Below are 19,782 nucleotides of genomic sequence, written 5' to 3' on the forward strand. Positions count from 1 at the left end.
TCAGACTGCCACTGACAAAAGTCTTTAGTGATAGCTACCATTGTTTTTTAAATCAGAGGTTAGTTCATTTACCAAATAACTTTTTTCTATTTCTAGAGTTACAGAACATTGTCTTAGCCCTTGATGCGCTTGAAGGTGACATGATACCTGGGAAGAACTTGGAGAGCTTTCTAGGAAATATTGGGATTAAGTCACCTGAAGAGGAGGTAGAGAAAATTCTTCAATCAGATTTTGTTTCTGGTAAGCATTTAAATATTACTGTCAGTTTTTTTTTGTTTGTTTGTTTTAGATAGGAGACCCTATAATGAAAGTGTGCAAGGTCTTTGTTTAGGTAAATGGCATTCCTGGGGCGCCTGGGTGGCTCAGTGGGTTAAGCCTCTGCCTTCGGCTCAGGTTGTGATCTCAGGGTCCTGGGATCGAGCCCCGCGTTGGGCTTTCTGCTCGGCAGGGAGCCTGCTTCCTCCTCTCTCTCTGGCTGCCTCTCTGCCTACTTGTGATCTCTCTCAGTCTGTCAGATAAATAAATAAAATCTTTAAAAAAAAAAACCCACAATACTTTAGGTAAATGGCATTCCTTTGTTGAGCAAATATCTATAGGTTATTTGCTTGTATTACTGTAAACGTCTCAAAAGGGAGCCTTTCTTCTTTTACATTCCTCTTTTGCAGTTAGAGAATACTTTTTAACAGCGGGTCAAAAATTTGTGGGAAGTGGGCTTGGAAATTCCAGTTCTTTGAATAGAAAACCTAGCTTTGCCACTTTGCGCCAAGTGAAGTTATTGGACTTATAACTTTCTTGGTATTTTAGTTCCCTTACAGGTAGAATCAGAACTAGTGTATCTACAGCCTTGTAAGGTTAATTGCAAAGCATAAAAGGTGAAAATGAATCCGAAGTATCTTGTATGCTGATTTTTATTTTCATACTAGCTTTCTAATATTACCTTGTCCAGGGTTTCTTGTTATCACCTCTCTCTTTCTTTCTTCCAGATGACAACATGGTGAATGTTAAAGACTGTATGAAGGCTTTGAAGGACAACCAGAAATTTTCTAATTTTATTGGTAAGAGCTTTATGGTAAAACTGCTGAATGGCCACAACACAGGACTCATTTAAAGGCCACCTAGTCAAACACTATATTTGGTGCTTTAATCTTCTTTGTAGTAGTAGCTGTGCCAAATGTTTGTTTCATTAATATTTGAACATTTGTACTTACGGCAAACTTTACTACAATTTTTTTCATTTAAGAATTTTTATTTGAGGGGCACCTGGGTGGCTCAGTCTGTTAAGCATCAACTCTTGATCTGGCTCAGGTCATAATCTCAGGGCCCCTGAGGTTCCCCCCCACCATATGGGATCAAGCACATGCATCTCTCTTTAAATAAATAAATAAATAAATAAAATCTTTTTTAAAAAAATAATTTTTACTTCAGTGGAAAGGATTGGGAAAAAATCATGAGGTTGTAATGTTTTCCAATAGCTAAATAAAAAAAAACTTTATTATATAATAATGGCAATTTTTAAACTGTTATAAAAAAATATAGTGACCAGAAAGGTAAGAAATATAAAGCATAAGGCTCTTGTAATGTCACCCTCTGAAAATATCCCTGTTGAAGTTTGGTAAGTGTCCTTTTAGGCTTTTTTACTTGCATCTGTGAGTACTTGTGTGTTCTTAAATTGTTATTTAAAAATTAAATTACTGTGTTCGTAATATTCCACAACTTGCTTTTTTAAAGAAATTAATAGTGTATCTTAGATATTATTCCATGTTCCATTATATCATATAAACTACCTCATTCTTTTTAAGGACTGCATAATATTCCATTATGGGGATGGACTCTATAATTTTATCCACAACACTTTTCTTTTTTTAAAGATTATTTATTTATTTACTTGACAGAGAGAGAGAGAGAGAGAGAGAGATCACAAGTAGGCAGAGAGGCAGGCAGAGAGAGAAGGGGAAGCAGGTTCCTGGCTGAGCAGAGAGCTGATGTGGGGCTTGATCCCAGGACCCTGAGATCATGACCTGAGCCGAAGGCAGAGGCTTTAACCCACTGAGCTACCCAGGTGCCCCATACACTCTTGATGTTAGGTTATTGCCAATTTTTAGCCATTCAAACATTTTGATGAGCATCCTTGAATGTATATATGTGCACAAAGTTTTCCTGGTGGATAAATTCCTCAGCAGTCACAGTGCTAGACTGAAATATATGCAGATGTAAGATATTAATAGCTATTGCTTACTTATCCACCCAAAGGGTTGTAAAAATTTACTTTTATCAATAATGGGTATTTGTTATTAAAAATTTTGCCAGTAAAAAATTCTATTATTATTTTAATATACACTTCTTTAATGACTAGTGAGGTAAAACATATTTTTCATGATTGTCAAGTGTGCTTTGATTATATTTTAATTAGATTGTCTTTTTCATATGAATTTGAATTTGTAAATAGCTCTTTCTATATTAGGGACATTAACGTTCTGTCCTATCTATTGAATTTTTTTCCTAGTTTATTATTCATCTTTGATTTTGATGGGTTGCTTTTTGCCATCTTTGGTGTTATTTTGTCAGTGTTGGTATTTTTTTTCTCCTAGGAAATTTATTTTATTCGGGTGTTTTATTGGAATACAGCCCTATGCAGTGATAATTCTTTTGATTTTTTTGAATCTGGTTATTTTCTCATTCTTAAATTTGCATATATATATCCTTAACTTTTTCTATGTTTACTAACAAAATGTTTTAATTAGCTCTCTTTATAAAGCACTACCTCTTAGATTTATCTTTAGTGTTTCTGTTTATAGTAAAATAATTAATTTCTGCTCTCGTCTTAAGTCCTTTTTATTGTTCTCTTATGCCCATTTTATAGCTTTTCTAAGTTATTTAAATTATGAATTTATACTTTTTTCCTACTGGACATTAAGTGTTTAAGACTATCATTTTCATTTTAGTAAAACTTTGATTTATCTAACAGTCTTTGTTTATTATTGTTGTTATTGTCTAAGTATTTTCAGTCATATTTTGATTTTCTCCGTGATGTAAGAGTTGTTTAAGAGAAAACTTAAAATTTTAAAGCAATTTGAATTCCATTATTGCCCTATCTTTGTTGTTTATTTTTAGTTTTATTGTGGTCAGAGAATGCGGTCTATAGTAGAGGCCTTGATAGCTTGTTAGATTTGGAGTTTCTTCAATTATTGTATGTTTATTTAAAAACTACATTAATGGCTTCCAGGGACAGGCTAATGGTAATGCACACTCATCCTACTATTTGTCTTGGAAATCCTTATGACCTTTTGAAGCAGCCCATTCCATAATTTTGGACAGCTGTGGAACTAGTCAATTATTCCACATATTTAGTGGAAATCCTGCCTTATAATTCCACTCCCAAACCATATTTAACATTTGGACTCTTCCTCCTATCAGTAGCCCTCCAGAGATGTGAAGAGAACTCTTATATTTTCTTCGTTTCACATCGAATCATCTTTTCTCTAGACTCAAATTTCCCTTCAGCCCTTGCTCATGTGGCCTGTTTTTGAAACGTTTTACCAATAACTAATGACTAAATCATGGAACAACAGAAAGAGTTAAATACTACTTCTACATAAACTGGCTAATTTAAAGTAATTTATTATACATTTCTCTTAATGAATCCCAAGAGATGATTTTTTGGATATATACTTTAGAAATGAAGGTTTTTTTTAAAAAAAGTATTTAATTTATTTATTCATTTATTTATTTGAGAGAGAGAGAGAGAGAGAGAGCCTCTGAGAGAGAGAGAGAGCCAGTGTGGGGAGGAGCAGAGGGAGAGAGAATCCCAAGCAGACTCCATACTGAGTTTGGAGCCCAACGTGGGGCTCTGTCCCAAGACCCTGAGATCATGACCTGAGCTGAAATCAAAAGTCAGATGCCCAGTCGACTGAGCCACCCAGGTGCCCCTGAAGTTTTGTTTTGCTTTTTAATTAAGGGAGGTCAGCCATGGATTTCCTAATCTAGATGTTTTATGTTAATGTGCTATGCATAATAGGCTTTGCTGATCCTCTAAATTGGGTGAAATGAGGTGATAAGATTAAAAGATGTAGGGAAGGAAAGTGGAAAGGGAAAGATTGGGGTTTGAGAGCAGTTGTGAAGAATGGAGGGTATTTTTACTGAAATGGTGAGCTCATTATTGATAACTAGAGAAACTCTGGTGTACTCTTTTCTTCATACAGGAATAGCCCACCCAGAACCCAGAGTTTTAACAAAATAATTTTAAGAATAAAGATGAGGGGCTATAGAAAACTCTAGTGGAGAATGGATTGCTCTATTTATTTTAATGGCCACATATGAGTAGTGGCTGCCATTTTGGACAGTGAAAATCTCAAAGAGTCCATCAATTTCATTGCTATGTTCCAAAGATTTGGATCCATGGACTGAAGTACATGTTGTATGTATATTTTCTGTGTTTGTAGCATTGAATAATATCATCAATACATTGGATTCTATGGAAGAAAGTGATCAGTCTGATAAGGACAAATATGCAGATGTACCTGGAAATATCAATAGAATTCATTTCACTGATAATAGTCTTCAAAAAATACTGGATGAGTCCATTGTTGAGGGTGAGTTGATTGAGCAACTTGTAATAAAAATTTCTTCTAAAATTTTATCCAAGGATTTTTAAATATTTTACCAAAATACTAGTTAAATGTTAATAATTAGTTCCTAATGATATTTAGTTAGTATTATAATATTTAGTTCCTAAATAGTACCATAAATGTATTGAAATGCGATTTACTGCAGACCGAATTTAGGGATATACCTTATATTCTATATCCACAGATATGTCCATTTAGTTATTACAGTATCAAATTCCTGGATGATCTCTTGGACTAGGTTGTAAAGTTGGTCTCAAGTATTTATATATGTTGTTGTATGGCTTTGAAATATTTCTTTCTAGAGTAATTTCATTTCAAAGTTAATCCCTTTCCTTCTATGAACTTTAGAGAGGTCTTAATCGTTTTCTAGTCTTTTTTTTTTTTTTTTTAGGTGAAAGCCCTTTGAAAAGTACAACTTATTGTTGAACAATTTAAACATTTTTCTATATAACACTCATATGTAAGTGTTGAGCTGCTCTTTGCTCTATTTACAAAGAATTTACCTGACCCATCTATATTCTCAGCTGGAATATATCCAGATGGACTTTATTCATATTTGGAAAGCCGTTTCTTGCTGTTGAATTTAGCTTCAGCTAAAAAATAAGGTCAGATCTGCCTCTCAGGCAACAATTGGCAGTGTGTGAAGACAGTTTAGATTGTCAAAAGTGATGGGTGAGGACTCCTGGCATGTAGTGAGTAGAAGCAAGAGATGCTGCTAGCCGTCCTACAGTGTCTAGGACAGTACTCCCCCAAATAATTATCAGGACCCAGATGCAATTTTGCTGAGGTTGAGAAATCCTGTTTTAGAATTATCTTATAAAATTGCCAAACCTACCATTTTGAAAGTACTTTTTTTAAAAAATTTTTTTTATTTTAATAAACATATAATGTATTTTTATCCCCTGGGTACAGGTCTGTGAATCGCCAGGTTTACACATTTCACAGCACTCATCATAGCACATACCCTCCCCAATGTCCATTTCCCCACCACCCTCTCCCGTCCCCCCTCCCCCAGCAACCCTCAGTCTGTTTCTTGAGATTGAGTCTTTTATGGTTTGTCTCCCTCCCAATCCCATCTTTTCATTTTTTCTTTTCCTACTTCCCCCCAACCCCCCCGCCTTGCATCTCCACTTCCTCATATCAAAGAGATCATATGATAGTTGTCTTTCTCCGATTGACTTATTTCGCTAAGCATGATACCCTCTAGTTCCATCCACGTCATCGCAAATGGCAAGATTTCATGTCTTTTGATGGCTGCATAGTATTCCATTGTGTATATATACCACCTCTTCTTTATCCATTCATCTGTTGATGGACATCTAGGCTCCTTCCACAGTTTGGCTATTGTGGACATTGCTGCTATAAACATTCGGGTGCACGTGCCCCTTCGGAGCACCACGTTTGTATCTTTAGGATATATACCCAGTAGTGCAATTGCTGGGTCGTAGGGTAGCTCTATTTTCAGTTTTTTGAGGAACCTCCACACTGTTTTCCAGAGTGGTTGCACCAGCTTGCATTCCCACCAGCAGTGTAGGAGGGTTCCCCTCTCTCCGCATCCTCGCCAGCATCTGTCATTTCTTGACTTGTTCATTTTAGCCATTCTGAATGGTGTGAGGTGGTATCTCATTGTGGTTTTGATTTGTATTTCCCTGATGCCGAGTGATGTGGAGCACTTTTTCATGTGTCTGTTGGCCATTTGGATGTTGTCTTTGCAGAAATGTCTGTTCATGTCCTCTGCCCATTTCTTGACTGGATTATTTGTTCTTTGGGTATTGAGTTTGCTAAGCTCTTTATAGATTTTGGATACTATCCCTTTATCTGATATGTCGTTTGCAAATATCTTCTCCCATTCTGTCAGTTGTCTTTTGGTTTTGTTAACTGTTTCCTTTGCTGTGCAAAAGCTTTTGATCTTGATGAAATCCCAATAGTTCATCTTTGCCCTTACTTCTGTTGCCGTTGGCGATGTTCCTAGGAAGAAGTTGCTGCGGTTGAGGTCAAAGAGGTTGCTGCCTGCATTCTCCTCAAGGATTTTGATAGATTCCTTTCTCACATTGAGGTCCTTCATCCATTTTGAGTCTATTTTCGTGTGTGGTGTAAGGAAATAGTCCAATTTCATTTTTCTGCATGTGGCTGTCCAATTTCCCAGCACCATTTGTTGAAGAGGCTGTCTTTTTTCCATTGGACATTCTTTCCTGCTTTGTCGAAGATTAGTTGACCATAGAGTTGAGGGTCTATTTCTGGGCTCTCTATTCTGTTCCATTGGTCTATATGTCTGTTTTTGTGCCAGTACCATACTGTCTTGATGATGACAGCTTTGTAATAGAGCTTGAAGTCTGGAATTGTGATGCCACCTGCTTTGGCTTTCTTTTTCAATATTTCTTTGGCTATTCGAGGTCTTTTCTGGTTCCATATAAATTTTAGGATTATTTGTTCTATTTCTTTAAAAAAATGGATGGGATTTTGATAGGGATTGCATTAAATGTGTAGATTGCTTTAGGTAGAATAGACATTTTCACAATATTTGTTCTTCCAATCCATGAGCATGGAATATTTTTCCATTTCTTTGTGTCTTCCTCAATTTCTTTCATGAGTACTTTATAGTTTTCTGAGTATAGATTCTTTGCCTCTTTGGTTAGATTTATTCCTAGGTATCTTATGGTATTGGGTGTGATTGTAAATGGGACTGACTCCTCAATTTCTCTTTCTTCTGTCTTGTTGTTAGTGTAAAGAAATGCGACTGATTTCTGTGCATTGACTTTATATCCTGACACTTTACTGAATTCCTGTATAAGTTCTAGCAGTTTTGGAGTGGAGCCTTTTGGGTTTTCCACATATAGTATCATATCATCTGCAAAGAGTGACAGTTTGACTTCTTCTTTGCCAATTTGGATGCCTTTAATTTCTTTTTGTTGTCTGATTGCTGAGGCTAGGACTTCTAGTACTATGTTGAACAGCAGTGGTGATAACGGACATCCCTGCCGTGTTCCTGACCTTAGCGGAAAAGCTTTCAGTTTTTCTCCATTGAGAATGATATTTGCAGTGGGTTTTTCATAGATGGCTTTGATAATATTGAGGTATGTGCCTTCTATCCCTACACTTTGAAGAGTTTTAATCAGGAAGGGATGCTGCACTTTGTCAAACGCTTTTTCAGCAACTATTGAGAGTATCATATGGTTCTTACTCTTTCTTTTATTAATGTATTGTATCACATTGATGGATTTGCGGATGTTGAACCAACCTTGCAGCCCTGGAATAAATCCCACTTGGTCGTGGTGAATAATCCTTTTAATGTACTGTTGGATCCTATTGGCCAGTATTTTGGTGAGAATTTTCGCATCTGTGTTCATCAAAGATATTTGTCTGTAATTCTCTTTTTTGGTGGGATCCTTGTCTGGTTTTGGGATCAAGGTGATGCTGGCCTCATAAAATGAGTTTGGAAGTTTTCCTTCCATTTCTATTTTTTGGAACAGTTTCAGGAGAATAGGAATTAATTCTTCTTTAAATGTTTGGTAGAATTCCCCTGGGAAGCCGTCTGGTCCTGGACTTTTGTTTGTTTGGAGATTTTTGATGACTGTTTCAATCTCCTTACTGGTTATGGGTCTGTTCAGGTTATCTATTTCTTCCTGGTTCAGTTGTGGTAGTTTATACGTCTCTAGAAATGTATCCATTTCTTCCAGGTTGTCAAATTTGTTGGCGTAGAGTTGCTCATAGTATGTTCTTATAATTGTTTGTATTTCTTTGGTGTTGGTTGTGATCTCTCCTCTTTCATTCATGATTTTATTTATTTGCGTCCTTTCTCTTTTCTTTTTGATAAGTCTGGCCAGGGGCTTATCAATCTTATTAATTCTTTCAAAGAACCAGCTCCTAGTTTTGTTGATTTGTTCTATTGTTTTTTTAGTTTCTATTTCATTGATTTCTGCTCTGATCTTTATGATTTCTCTTCTCCTGCTGGGTTTAGGCTTTCTTTGTTGTTCTCTCTCCAGCTCCTTTAGGTGTAGGTTTAGGTTGTGTATTTGAGACCTTTCTTGTTTCTTGAGAAAGGCTTGCACCGCTATATATTTTCCTCTCAGGACTGCCTTGGTTGTGTCCCACAGATTTTGAACCGTTGCGTTTTCATTATCATTTGTTTCCATGAATTTTTTCAATTCTTCTTTAATTTCCTGGTTGACCCATTCATTTTTTAGAAGGATGCTGTTTAGTCTCCATGTATTTGCATTCTTTCCAAATTTCCTCTTGAGATTGAGTTCTAGCTTCAGAGCATTGTGGTCTGAAAATATGCAGGGAATGATCTCAATCTTTTGGTACCGATTGAGACCTGATTTCTGACCCAGGATGTGGTCTATTCTGGAGAATGTTCCATGTGCACTAGAGAAGAATGTATATTCTGTTGCTTTGGGATGGAATGTTCTGAATATATCTGTGATGTCCATCTGGTTCGGTGTGTCATTTAAGGCCTTTATTTCCTTGTTGATCTTTTGCTTAGATGATCTGTCCATTTCAGTGAGGGGAGTGTTAAAGTCCCCTGCTATTATTGTATTACTGTCGATGTATTTCTTTGATTTTGTTATTAATTGGTTTATATAGTTGACTGCTCCCATGTTAGGGGCATAGATATTTAAGATTGTTAGGTCTTCTTGTTGGACAGACCCTTTGAGTATGATATAGTGTCCTTCCTCATCTCTTATTATAGTCTTTGGCTTAAAATCTAATTGATCTGATATAAGGATTGCCACCCCAGCTTTCTTCTGATGTCCATTAGCATGGTACATTGTTTTCCACCCCCTCACTTTAAATCTGTGTCTTCAGGTCTAAAATGAGTTTATTGTAGGCAGCATATTGATGGGTTTTGTTTTTTTATCCATTCTGATACCCTGTGTCTTTTGATTGGGGCATTTAGCCCATTAACATTCAGGGTAACTATTGAGAGATATGAATTTAGTGCCATTGTATTGACTGTAAGGTGACTGTTACTGTATATTGTCTCTGTTTCTTTCTGATCTACTACTTTTAGGGTCTCTCTTTGCTTAGAGGACCCCTTTCAATATTTCCTGTAGAGCTGGTTTGGTGTTTGCAAATTCTTTCAGCTTTTGTTTGTCCTGGAAGCTCTTTATCTCTCCTTCTATTTTCAATGATAGCCTAGCCGGATATAGTATTCTTGGCTGCATGTTTTTCTCGTTTAGTGCTCTGAATATATCATGCCAGTTCTTTCTGGCCTGCCAGGTCTCTGTGGATAGGTCCGCTGCCAATCTAATGTTTTTACCCTTGTATGTTACAGACTTCTTTTCCCGGGCTGCTTTCAGGATTTTCTCTTTGTCACTAAGACTTGTAAATTTTACTATCAGGTGACGAGGTGTGGACTTATTTTTATTGATTTTGAGGGGCGTTCTTAGCATCTCCTGGATTTTGATGTTTGTTCCCTTTGCCATATTAGGGAAATTCTCTCCAATAATTGTCTCCAATATACCTTCTGCTCCCCTCTCTCTTTCTTCTTCTTCTGGAATCCCAATTATTCTAATGTTGTGTCGTCTTATGGTGTCGCTTATCTCTCGAATTCTCTCCTCGTGGTCCAGTATTTGTTTGTCTCTCTTTTGCTCAGCTTCTTTATTCTCTGTCATTTGGTCTTCTATGTCACTAATTCTTTCTTCTGCCTCATTTATCCTAGCAGTGAGAGCTTCCATTTTTGATTGCACCTCATTAATAGCTTTTTTTATTTCAACTTGGTTAGATTTTAGTTCTTTTATTTCTCCAGAAAGGGCTTTTATCTCTCTGGAGAGGGTTTCTCTAATATCTTCTATGCCTTTTTCGAGCTCGGCTAGAACCTTGAGAATTGTCATTCTGAACTCTAGATCTGTCATGTTACCAATGTCCGTATTGATTAGGTCTCCAGCCTTCGGTACGGCCTCTTGTTCTTTTTTTTTTGAGGTGAGTTTTTCCACCTTGTCATTTTGTCCAGATAAGATTTGCTTTCTCCTGCTGTGGAATTCCGCTGTTCTTGGTGACTGAAGTTGGTTTTGGATGGGTTTCTTGTTGATCTTCTGGGGGAGGGGCCTGTTGTAGTGATTCTCAAGTGTCTTTGCCCCAGGCGGAATTGCACCGCCCTTGCCAGGGGCCGGGCTAAGTAATCCACTCGTTTGCTTTCGGGAGCTTTTGTTCCCTGAGCGCTTTCCGTAGAGTTCCAGAGGACGGGAATGAAGATGGCGGCCTCCCAATCTCTCAGCCCGGAGGAGCCGAGAGCTTGGGGTTACGCTCCTCAGTGCGCCCTCAGAGCAAAGCGCCCAACCGCCCCGCCTCCCTGGCCTGTTGTCACACCTTGAGGAAAGCAGTCAATTGCTAGAGCTGGATAAAAGCGCCGGGTCGCTTCCGTCTCCGCAGCCTCCAGCTGCGCTCGGAGCCCACCCAGCCTGCGACCGGCACAAGGTAACCCCGGGCTTAGAGCTCACTCCTCGGCTTTGTCGCTGTAGCCGGCTTCCCTGCTCTAATACCTGTGAGCTCCACGGCCCTCAGACACCCCCAGTCCTTCTGTGACCCCGCGGGACCTGGGGTTATGCTGACCCCGCCTGGGTTTCCCCCGGTTTAGCCTCTGGAGCAATGTCTCCCAGTGGAGCCGACTTTTAAAAGTCCCGATTTTGTGCTCCGTTGCTCCGCCGCTTGCCGGGAGCTGACCCCTCCCCCTGGGGTCTATCTTCCCGGCGCTTTGGATTCACTTCTCCGCAGGTCCTACCTTTCAGAAAGTGATTGATTTTGTTTCTAGAATTGTTGCTCTCTTCTCTTCGATTTCCCGTTGGATTTGTAGGTGTTCACAATGGTTAGATAAGCTGTCTAGCTGATCTCCTGCTATCCGATGTCGTCTCAGCCTGCTACTTCTCTGCCATCTTGACTCCTCCCCCGAAAGTACTTTTTAATAGCTTAGTTGTTTTTTTTTTTTTTAAATCTTGCTTAGAACAAGTAAAAAAATTAAGGTAAATATAATGTTTTTTTTATTCTAACCTCCTTTTGTTTTAAGGTAATATCTGGACTAGTTGTGAGTTATTCTAAATGTCTCCCCAACTGTAATATGGTCCATCTATGCAAATGGACATATTTTATTTCTATCACTTGTCCCTCAAATAGATCTCTGTAGCAGTTTGCATTTTTGTAGAAAGTGTATAGAATGAAGGTTATAACTGCAACTTGTCTTTAGGAGAAGCTCCAGGATTAGATAAATAGGTAAGCAAGCAGAACTAGAGGAGGGCAATCCAGATTAATTTTTTGCCTAGTTCAAGTTTACTCATCTTTCAGATGCATGTCAGATTCCTCTAGGGGAGCCAATCGTTATCTGCTAGTCTAGGTCGACTTCCTTTGTTAATATGCTTTCATTAAACCATGTCTCATTCATAGCATTTGTTTCATATTGTAAGTACTCATTCATATTTTTTAAATGATACTAGAAATGCTCAGTATATTTTACCTTACGAAGTAACAAAAATTAAGGGCATCTGCCTGGCTCAGTCAGTAGAGCATATGACTCTTGATCTCAGGGTTAGGAATTCAAGACCCATATTGAGTATAGAGCTTACTTAGAAAAAAATAAAGTAACAAAAATATTAAATAACTTAAATCATCTTAATTCATTAGGATCAAAATAATACAATTTTTCATGAAAAATTCTTTGAGTATAGTGAACATACAATGTTAATTTGCTTCAGGTGTACAACATAGTAATTCAGCTTCTCTATACATTATGCCATGCTCACCACAAATGTAACTACCATCAGCCACCATACAATGTGATTACAAATATCATTGACTATATTCCCTACATTGTGCCATGACATATTCATTACGTAACTGGAAGCCTGTCTCTCCCATTCCCCTTCACACATTTTGCCCATCCTCCTACCCACCTTCTCTCTGGACACCCATCAGTTTGTTCTCTGTATTTATAGGTCTGATTCTGCTTTTTTTTTTTTTTTTAAGATTTTATTTATTTATTTGGCAGAGAGAGAGAGTACAAGCAGGGGGAACAGCAGAGGGAGAGCGAGCTCAATCCCAAGATCCTGGGATCATGACCTGAGCTGAAAGCAGATGCTTAACCAACTGAACCACTCAGGCGCCCTCTGATTCTACTTTTTGTTTTTTTTACTTGTTTTGTTTTTTAGATTCGACATATGAGTACAATTATATGGTATTTGTTTTTCTCAGTCTAACATATTTCCTTAGCATAATACCCTTTAGGTCCATCCAGGTTGGCAAAATGGCAAAAAAAAAAAAAAAAAAAAAAAAAGTCTCATCCTTTTCCATGGCTGTGTCATATTCCATAAATATACCACATCTTTATTCATTCACCTACTGATGGACACTTGAGATACTTTCATATCTTGGCTTTTGTAAGTAATACTGCAATACACATAGGAGTGCATATATCTTTTTGAATTAGTGTTTTTGTCTTCTTTGGGTAAATACCCAGTGGTGAAATTATTGGGTTGTATGGTATTACTGTTTTTAATTTTTTTTTAAATTTTTTAAATTTTTTATAAACATATAATGTATTTTTATCCCCAGGGGTACAGGTCTGCGAATCTCCAGGTTTACACACTTCACAGCACTCACCATAGCACATACCCTCCCCAATGTCCATAACTCCATCCCCTCTCCTCCCCCCAGCAACCCTCAGTTTGTTTTGTGAGGTTAAGAGTCACTTATGGTTTGTCTCCCTCCCGATCCCATCTTGTTTCATTTATTCTTTTCCTACCCCCTAAACCCCCATGTTGCATCTCCACTTCCTCATATCAGGGAGATCATATGATAGTTGTCTTTCTCTGATTGACTTATTTTGCTAAGCATAATACCCTCTAGTGCCACCCATGTTGTCGCAAATGGCAAGATTTCATTTCTTTTGATGGCTGCATAGTATTCCATTATATACCACATCTTCTTTATCCATTCATCTGTTGATGGACATCTAGGTTCTTTCCATAGTTTGGCTATTGTGGACATTGGTGCTATAAACATTCGGGTGCACGTGCCCCTTCGGATCACTACGTTTGTATCTTTAGGGTAAATACCCAGTAGTGTGATTGCTGGGTCATAGGGTAGCTCTATTTTCAACTTTTTGAGGAACCTCCATGCTGTTTTCCAGAGTGGTTGCACCAGCTTGCATTCCCACCAGCAGTGTGGGAGGGTTCCCCTTTCTCTGCATCCTCGCCAGCATCTGTCTTTTCCTGACATGTTAATTTTAGCCATTCTGATTGGTGTGAGGTGGTATCTCATTGTGGTTTTGATTTGTATTTCCCTGATGCCGAGTGATGTGGAGCACTTTTTCATGTGTCTGTTGGCCATCTGGATATCATCTTTGCAGAAATGTCTGTTCATGTCCTCTGCCCATTTCTTGATTGGATTATTTGTTCTTTGGGTGTTGAGTTTGCTAAACTCTTTATAGATTTCGGATACTATCCCTTTATCTGATATATCGTTTGCAAATATCTTCTCCCATTCTGTCAGTTGTCTTTTGGTTTTGTTAACTGTTTCCTTTGCTGTGCAGAAGCTTTTGATCTTGATGAAGTCCCAATAGTTCATTTTTGCCCTTGCTTCCCTTAACTTTGGCGATGTTCCTAGGAAGAAGTTGCTGTGGCTGAGGTAGAAGAGGTTGCTGCCAGTGTTCTCCTCAAGGATTTTGATGGATTCCTTTCTCACATTGAGGTCCTTCATCCATTTTGAGTCTACTTTCGTGTGTGGTGTAAGGAAATAGTCCAATTTCATTTTTCTGCATGTGGCTGTCCAATTTTCCCAACACCATTTATTGAAGAGGCTTTTTTCCATTGGACATTCTTTTCTGCTTTGTCGAAGATTAGTTGACCATAGAGTTGAGGGTCTATTTCTGGGCTCTCTATTCTGTTCCATTGATCTATGTGTCTGTTTTTGTGCCAGTACCATACTGTCTTGATGATGACAGCTTTGTAATAGAGCTTGAAGTCCAGAATTGTGATGCCATCAACTTTGGCTTTCTTTTTCAATATTCCTTTCGCTATTCAAGGTCTTTTCTGGTTCCATATAAATTTTAGGGTTATTGGTTCCATTTCTTTGAAAAAAATGGGTGGGATTTTGATAGGGATTTAAGCATCCAAGTTTTATTTGGTATCTAAATTCAAACTCTCCAAGTAGCATGGACCCATATGAATATGCATGAATATTTAAATCAAGCACCTTGCCACTTTGGGATCTGATACGTATCCCCAAATAGTTATAGGCTCAGTACTCACTGTTTTCTACTCTTGATCTCTGTGTCCACTTAACTTACTATTTCCTGTTCATATATCTTAGTAATGCGTTTATAGAATATTGTAGTTCATACAGCATCCTAGGGATTTGTAGTCTGATGGTTTCTGTGCTACCCAGCTATCCATTTTGTTATAAGTTAAAGTCTCCTTAATGTAGTTGATAACTCTATAATTTCTGTTACGATAGCATTATTGCGTCTTACTTCAAGTGTGTGTGTGTGTGTGTGCGCGCGTGCGCACGTGCGCGTTTGTGTGTGTGTCCTAATAGTTAACATTGTGACCTCTGGCCTGAGACTACCTTAGTTCAAATACCACATCCTCTAGCACTTTCTGGCTTTTGTGACCTAGACAACTTATTTAATTTCTCTTGGCTTTCATCTTTTAAAGATAGGCATATCAAGTATACCCATGTTATAGAATTATTGTGAAGATTTTGGTTAATAAATGTAAACCATCATAAAAGGATCCTTAGTCTGTATAAGGAACTGAACATTATGTAAGTTCTTTTTTCTCTTTTTTTAAATTATGTTCAATTAGCCAACATATAGAACTCAAGAAAATTAGCTACTAAGATCATTAACTATTCAATAGATGGTTCCTAAAAGTATGAAAAATTATTTTGCAATAGTTTCAGTCATTTGAGATAGAAAATAAGGTAGAACGAAATTTTAAGTATTGTAAATCGGAACCTTTATGTAGAAATTCACAGTATCAGTTTTTAATGTCAGCATGCTTGATTTGACTTTACAGATAATAATGAAGTGAATTTAAAAGATTTCTTTGAAAGAATTAAAGAAAGTCTGTCTTTCAAAGAGTCCATAGGTAAGTGAATACTACTAGTTCAAAGACAAATGACTGTAAAATAAAGACATGGAATGATATTAAAAAATCAGTATCCAGATTTCAAGTTTTTACTCTGTAATCTCTATAGTTTTAAAAAGGATTTAAGGCACTTATAAGATATAAGTAATATAAGAATGTAAAAGACAAGAGAGGAAAATGGGAAAAAGTTATAATGGAGGGAAAAGAAATAAAACAGGGTTGAAGAAGATACATAGGAAACACCTTTTCTGTTCTTACAAAGTCCTTCCTCAAGAGGAGATAAGTTTTTCTTCTTTCAAGGGGTACTGGATCTATGAAGGAAATTTGGTCTGGAAATCAGGTGAGGCATCACTACTCTGTTGTGTCATCTCAGGTTAGGCCTCTGCAGTTTTCAGGTCTCCTCAGCTGGATTGCCCACTTATTTTATTTACAGAAATCTTCAACTAATCAGTTTCTCTAAATCTTCATGGTATTGATCCCCATATCATTCTTATTGCCATATCATCTCTGTTGCCTAACTACATCACTTTGCCCCTGCTGTATAAAGACTATTGCATGGTCTTTGTCCTTGAAGTTCCTTTGATCCTTCTTGAAATTAGGGAGGTATTGAAATTTCAATACTGACATCATTTCCTAACCCCACATCTACAGGGGACACCTACCAAAGAAATCTCCACAGATGCAGACACCCCTGTCAACAATGTATTCCTAAATGCTTTGGTGAAACAAATGTCCTTTCTTTTTCACATTTTAATATCTCTAAAATTAGAACACCTTTATAATTGATGGCATTATTTATCACATGTACATTTTTATTGAGATATAATTCACATACCATCAAATCCATCCTTTTAAAGTATACAGTTCAGTGGGTTTTGGTGTATTCACAAAGTTGTGCAACCATCACACTCTAATTCTGGGACATTTTCATTGCCTCAAAAAGAAACCCTGTACCCTTTAATAGTTATTAACATCTTTACATGTGTTTATTGGCCATTTGTATATCTTCTTTGGAGATGTGTATCCTTTGCTTATTTTAAAATTGGGTTATTTGTCAAGTTATAAGAGTTCATATATTCTGGACTCTACACCATACACAATCAATCAGATACATGATTTGCAAATCTTTTCTCCCATTTCATGGGTCTTTTTCCTTTCTTCTTGGTGTCCTTTGAAGCACAGAGGTTTTTAAATTGGATAAAATCTAATTTATATTTTCTTTTGTCACTTCCTTTGATGTCACATCTAAAGATAATCCAAGATCATAAAGATTTATACTGATGTTTTCTTTTAAGAGTTTTCTAGTTTTAGCCTTTTAATTTGAATCTTTGATTTGAGTTAATGTTTGCATGTGGAGTGAGATGGGAGTCCACGTTAATTCTTTTGCGTGCAGATATCCAGTTATCCCAGCATCATTTGTTGACAAAGTTATTCTTTCCCCATTAAAGGGTTTTGGCATTCTTCCCAAAAATCAATTAATCATAAGTGGGATTTATTTCTCAACTCTCAATTCCATTCCATTGATTTTTATTTATTCTTATGCCAGAACCACATGGTCTTGATTACTATAGCTTTGTGGTAAAGTGATAACCTAGGCAGTAATCTTTAACCGGAGCCGGGCATCAGAATTACACGTAAGTTTGATCCACCTGGTTCTAGTTTTGGGCTATGATGGAGTAGCTTATATCAAACCAACCCTCCTGCCGAGAGTAACTAGTAAAATCTGGACTAAATTAAACTGCATCAATGACCACAACCATTTGAAGGCATTGGAAAGCAACCAAAGCTGTCAGGATTTGTGGGGCTGTAAGATAAATACGAAGAGCGTGACTTGTAGCAGCAATAGCAGCTGTTGCTGCTTCTTGTCTGTTTTGTCTTTGTAACATAACTTAAGTGAAATAATGCAAATTTTGATGTAAACTTATTTGTAATTTGTAATGCTTCATAGTTATTTCAGGGACCACATATGAAGTATTATGTAGCCAAAGGCATAAAGGTTGACCACTTAACATGTCAACTTGAAAGGTACATTAGTTAAGGGCATGGGTTTTGGAACTGCAGCGCCTGGACTTGAATCCTGGTCCTGCCACTTACTACCAATATATTCCTTAGTAAATCACTTAATCTCACTAACCTCAATTTCTTCATCTTAAAAATAGGGATAATAATGCCTATCTTGGAATTATTATAAGGTTTAAATAGGTAAAGTAGAAGTACTTAGAACAGTCTCTAGCACTTAGTAAGTTTTCAGTAACTGCTAACTATTATAATATACAATGGTTTTTAAAACTATACTAGTAGTTTCATGTAAAATTCTTTTATTCTGGGGCATCTGGGAGGCTCAGTCAGTTGGGCATCTGCCTTCAGCTCAGGTCATGATCCTGTTGTCCCGGGATCGAGCCTGTGTAGTGCTCCCTGCTCAGCTGGGAGCTTTCTTCTTACTCTCCCTCCCCGCCTCCCCCCACTCATGCTGTCTGGTGTACACACACACACACACAGTCTGTCTCTCTCCTCCAGATAAATAAAATCTTTAACAAATAATAAAATAAAATTTTTTATGCAATCCAAGCTTAAGTGAAGGTAGATAATATACTCTTATTTCTGCTGTTGAAATATTTGTTTTCTTCTTTTTTGCAGCTACACAACTACTCTTAGCTACTACCCAGATTCTCCAGAATGATCTAATTGATGCCTCTGACCTTGAAGAATTTTTGATAAACAATGACTTTCATGCAGCTAATGTTTTACTTAATGAAGTATTAAGACATGAACCTGAACATGGTTAGTAGTTTGAATGCATCTGTGTTATAAAGGCCATCATCTACTAGTGGGGGTGGGAGATGTATGGATGGGATACACAACAATGGAAGGCATGCTGTGGGAGCTGCAATGGGATGACTGAGGAACACCAGTGCTACCCTGGTGTGCCAAGCCCGAGCCCTATGAAACCAAATGGAGGGGTAAATCAGGGCCTACTTTATCTCGGTAGGTGGTGGTACTTGGGAGATAAGGTTACTTTGGCTGGCATGGGCAGTACTCAATCAGAATGCCATGCGCAGAGTACAACAGAGTCCTTGAGGCCCTTTGCCAGGTATCGACCCTTTGGAAGGTGAACTGCCGATACCTAGGAATACCTCTGGTGGTATTGCACATGGTGCTGGGGCTCAGGGAAGCGTATATTTATAAACATACAAAATAATTTCATTATTTTAATGATTGGTATTGTTGAATGTTATCTTTGCTACATTTTCAAAAGATAGGAGCAGTAGTCTTTATTTTTCTCTTTGTAAGAGATTCCTCAGATGTTAAGTAGAACTCAAAGGTGAACCCTAATGAGCCGAGAGTTTTATTTACAGGAAAGTTACGGATTATTGATTTAATTTCTTAAATTATATGGGATTACAAAGAAAATATCATATTTTCTTATTAATATTGGCAGTCTGTATTTTTATAGGAATTCATCCATTTCATGTGACTTTTCAAATTTTTTGGATAAAGTTGCCCTTGACCTCTACTTTTTTTTTTTTTTTGAAGATTATTTATTTATTTGACAGAGAGAGAAATCACAAGTAGGCAGAGAGGCAGGCAGATAGAGAGGGAGAAGCAGGCTCCCTGCTGAGCAGAGAGCCTGATGTGGGGCTCGATCCCAGGACCTGGGATCATGACCTGAGCCGAAGGCAGAGGCTTAACCCACTGAGCCACCCAGGCGCCCCTTGACCTCTACTTTTTATCTCTTTTGATGTCTGCCTGGTCAGTAATAATATCTTCATTTTCATTCTCAATATAAGTGATTTGGAGCTTTTTTTTTTCACCCAGTCTCCACAGAATTTTTCTTTACCTTTTTGTAAAATTGAGATATAATGGACATAGAACATTTTGTAAGTTTAGGATATACAGTGTGTTGATTTGATACATATATATTGCAAATGGTTATCACTATAGTGTTCGCTAACACCTCTATCATATCACATGACTGTAATTTCTTTTTTTGTGGTGAGAACATTGAAGGTCTAGTCTCTTAGCAACTTTCGAGTATATAATACAGTTTTAGGTCAGCACAGCATTAAATTTCCAGAACT

At 37.4% G+C, this 19,782-nt stretch overlaps 1 protein-coding gene across 1 annotated transcript in view; it reads left to right on the plus strand.

The window, feature by feature from the left end:
- The window catches only part of LOC308357201 (uncharacterized protein), a gene marked incomplete at its 5' end in the record, with an annotated part of 80,902 nt that overhangs the window by 37,905 nt on the left and 23,215 nt on the right, over window positions 1–19,782 (plus strand). Inside the window, 4 exons of the mRNA XM_080826669.1 lie at window positions 97–240; window positions 984–1,055; window positions 4,440–4,589; window positions 18,341–18,484. Coding sequence (XP_080682795.1) covers window positions 97–240; window positions 984–1,055; window positions 4,440–4,589; window positions 18,341–18,484 — 510 coding nt within the window. The remainder of the gene's footprint in view (window positions 1–96; window positions 241–983; window positions 1,056–4,439; window positions 4,590–18,340; window positions 18,485–19,782) is intronic.

Source organism: Martes martes (genome assembly GCF_963455335.1).
Source record: "Martes martes genome assembly, chromosome: 16".
In the NCBI taxonomy this organism is placed as follows: Eukaryota; Metazoa; Chordata; class Mammalia; order Carnivora; family Mustelidae; genus Martes; species Martes martes.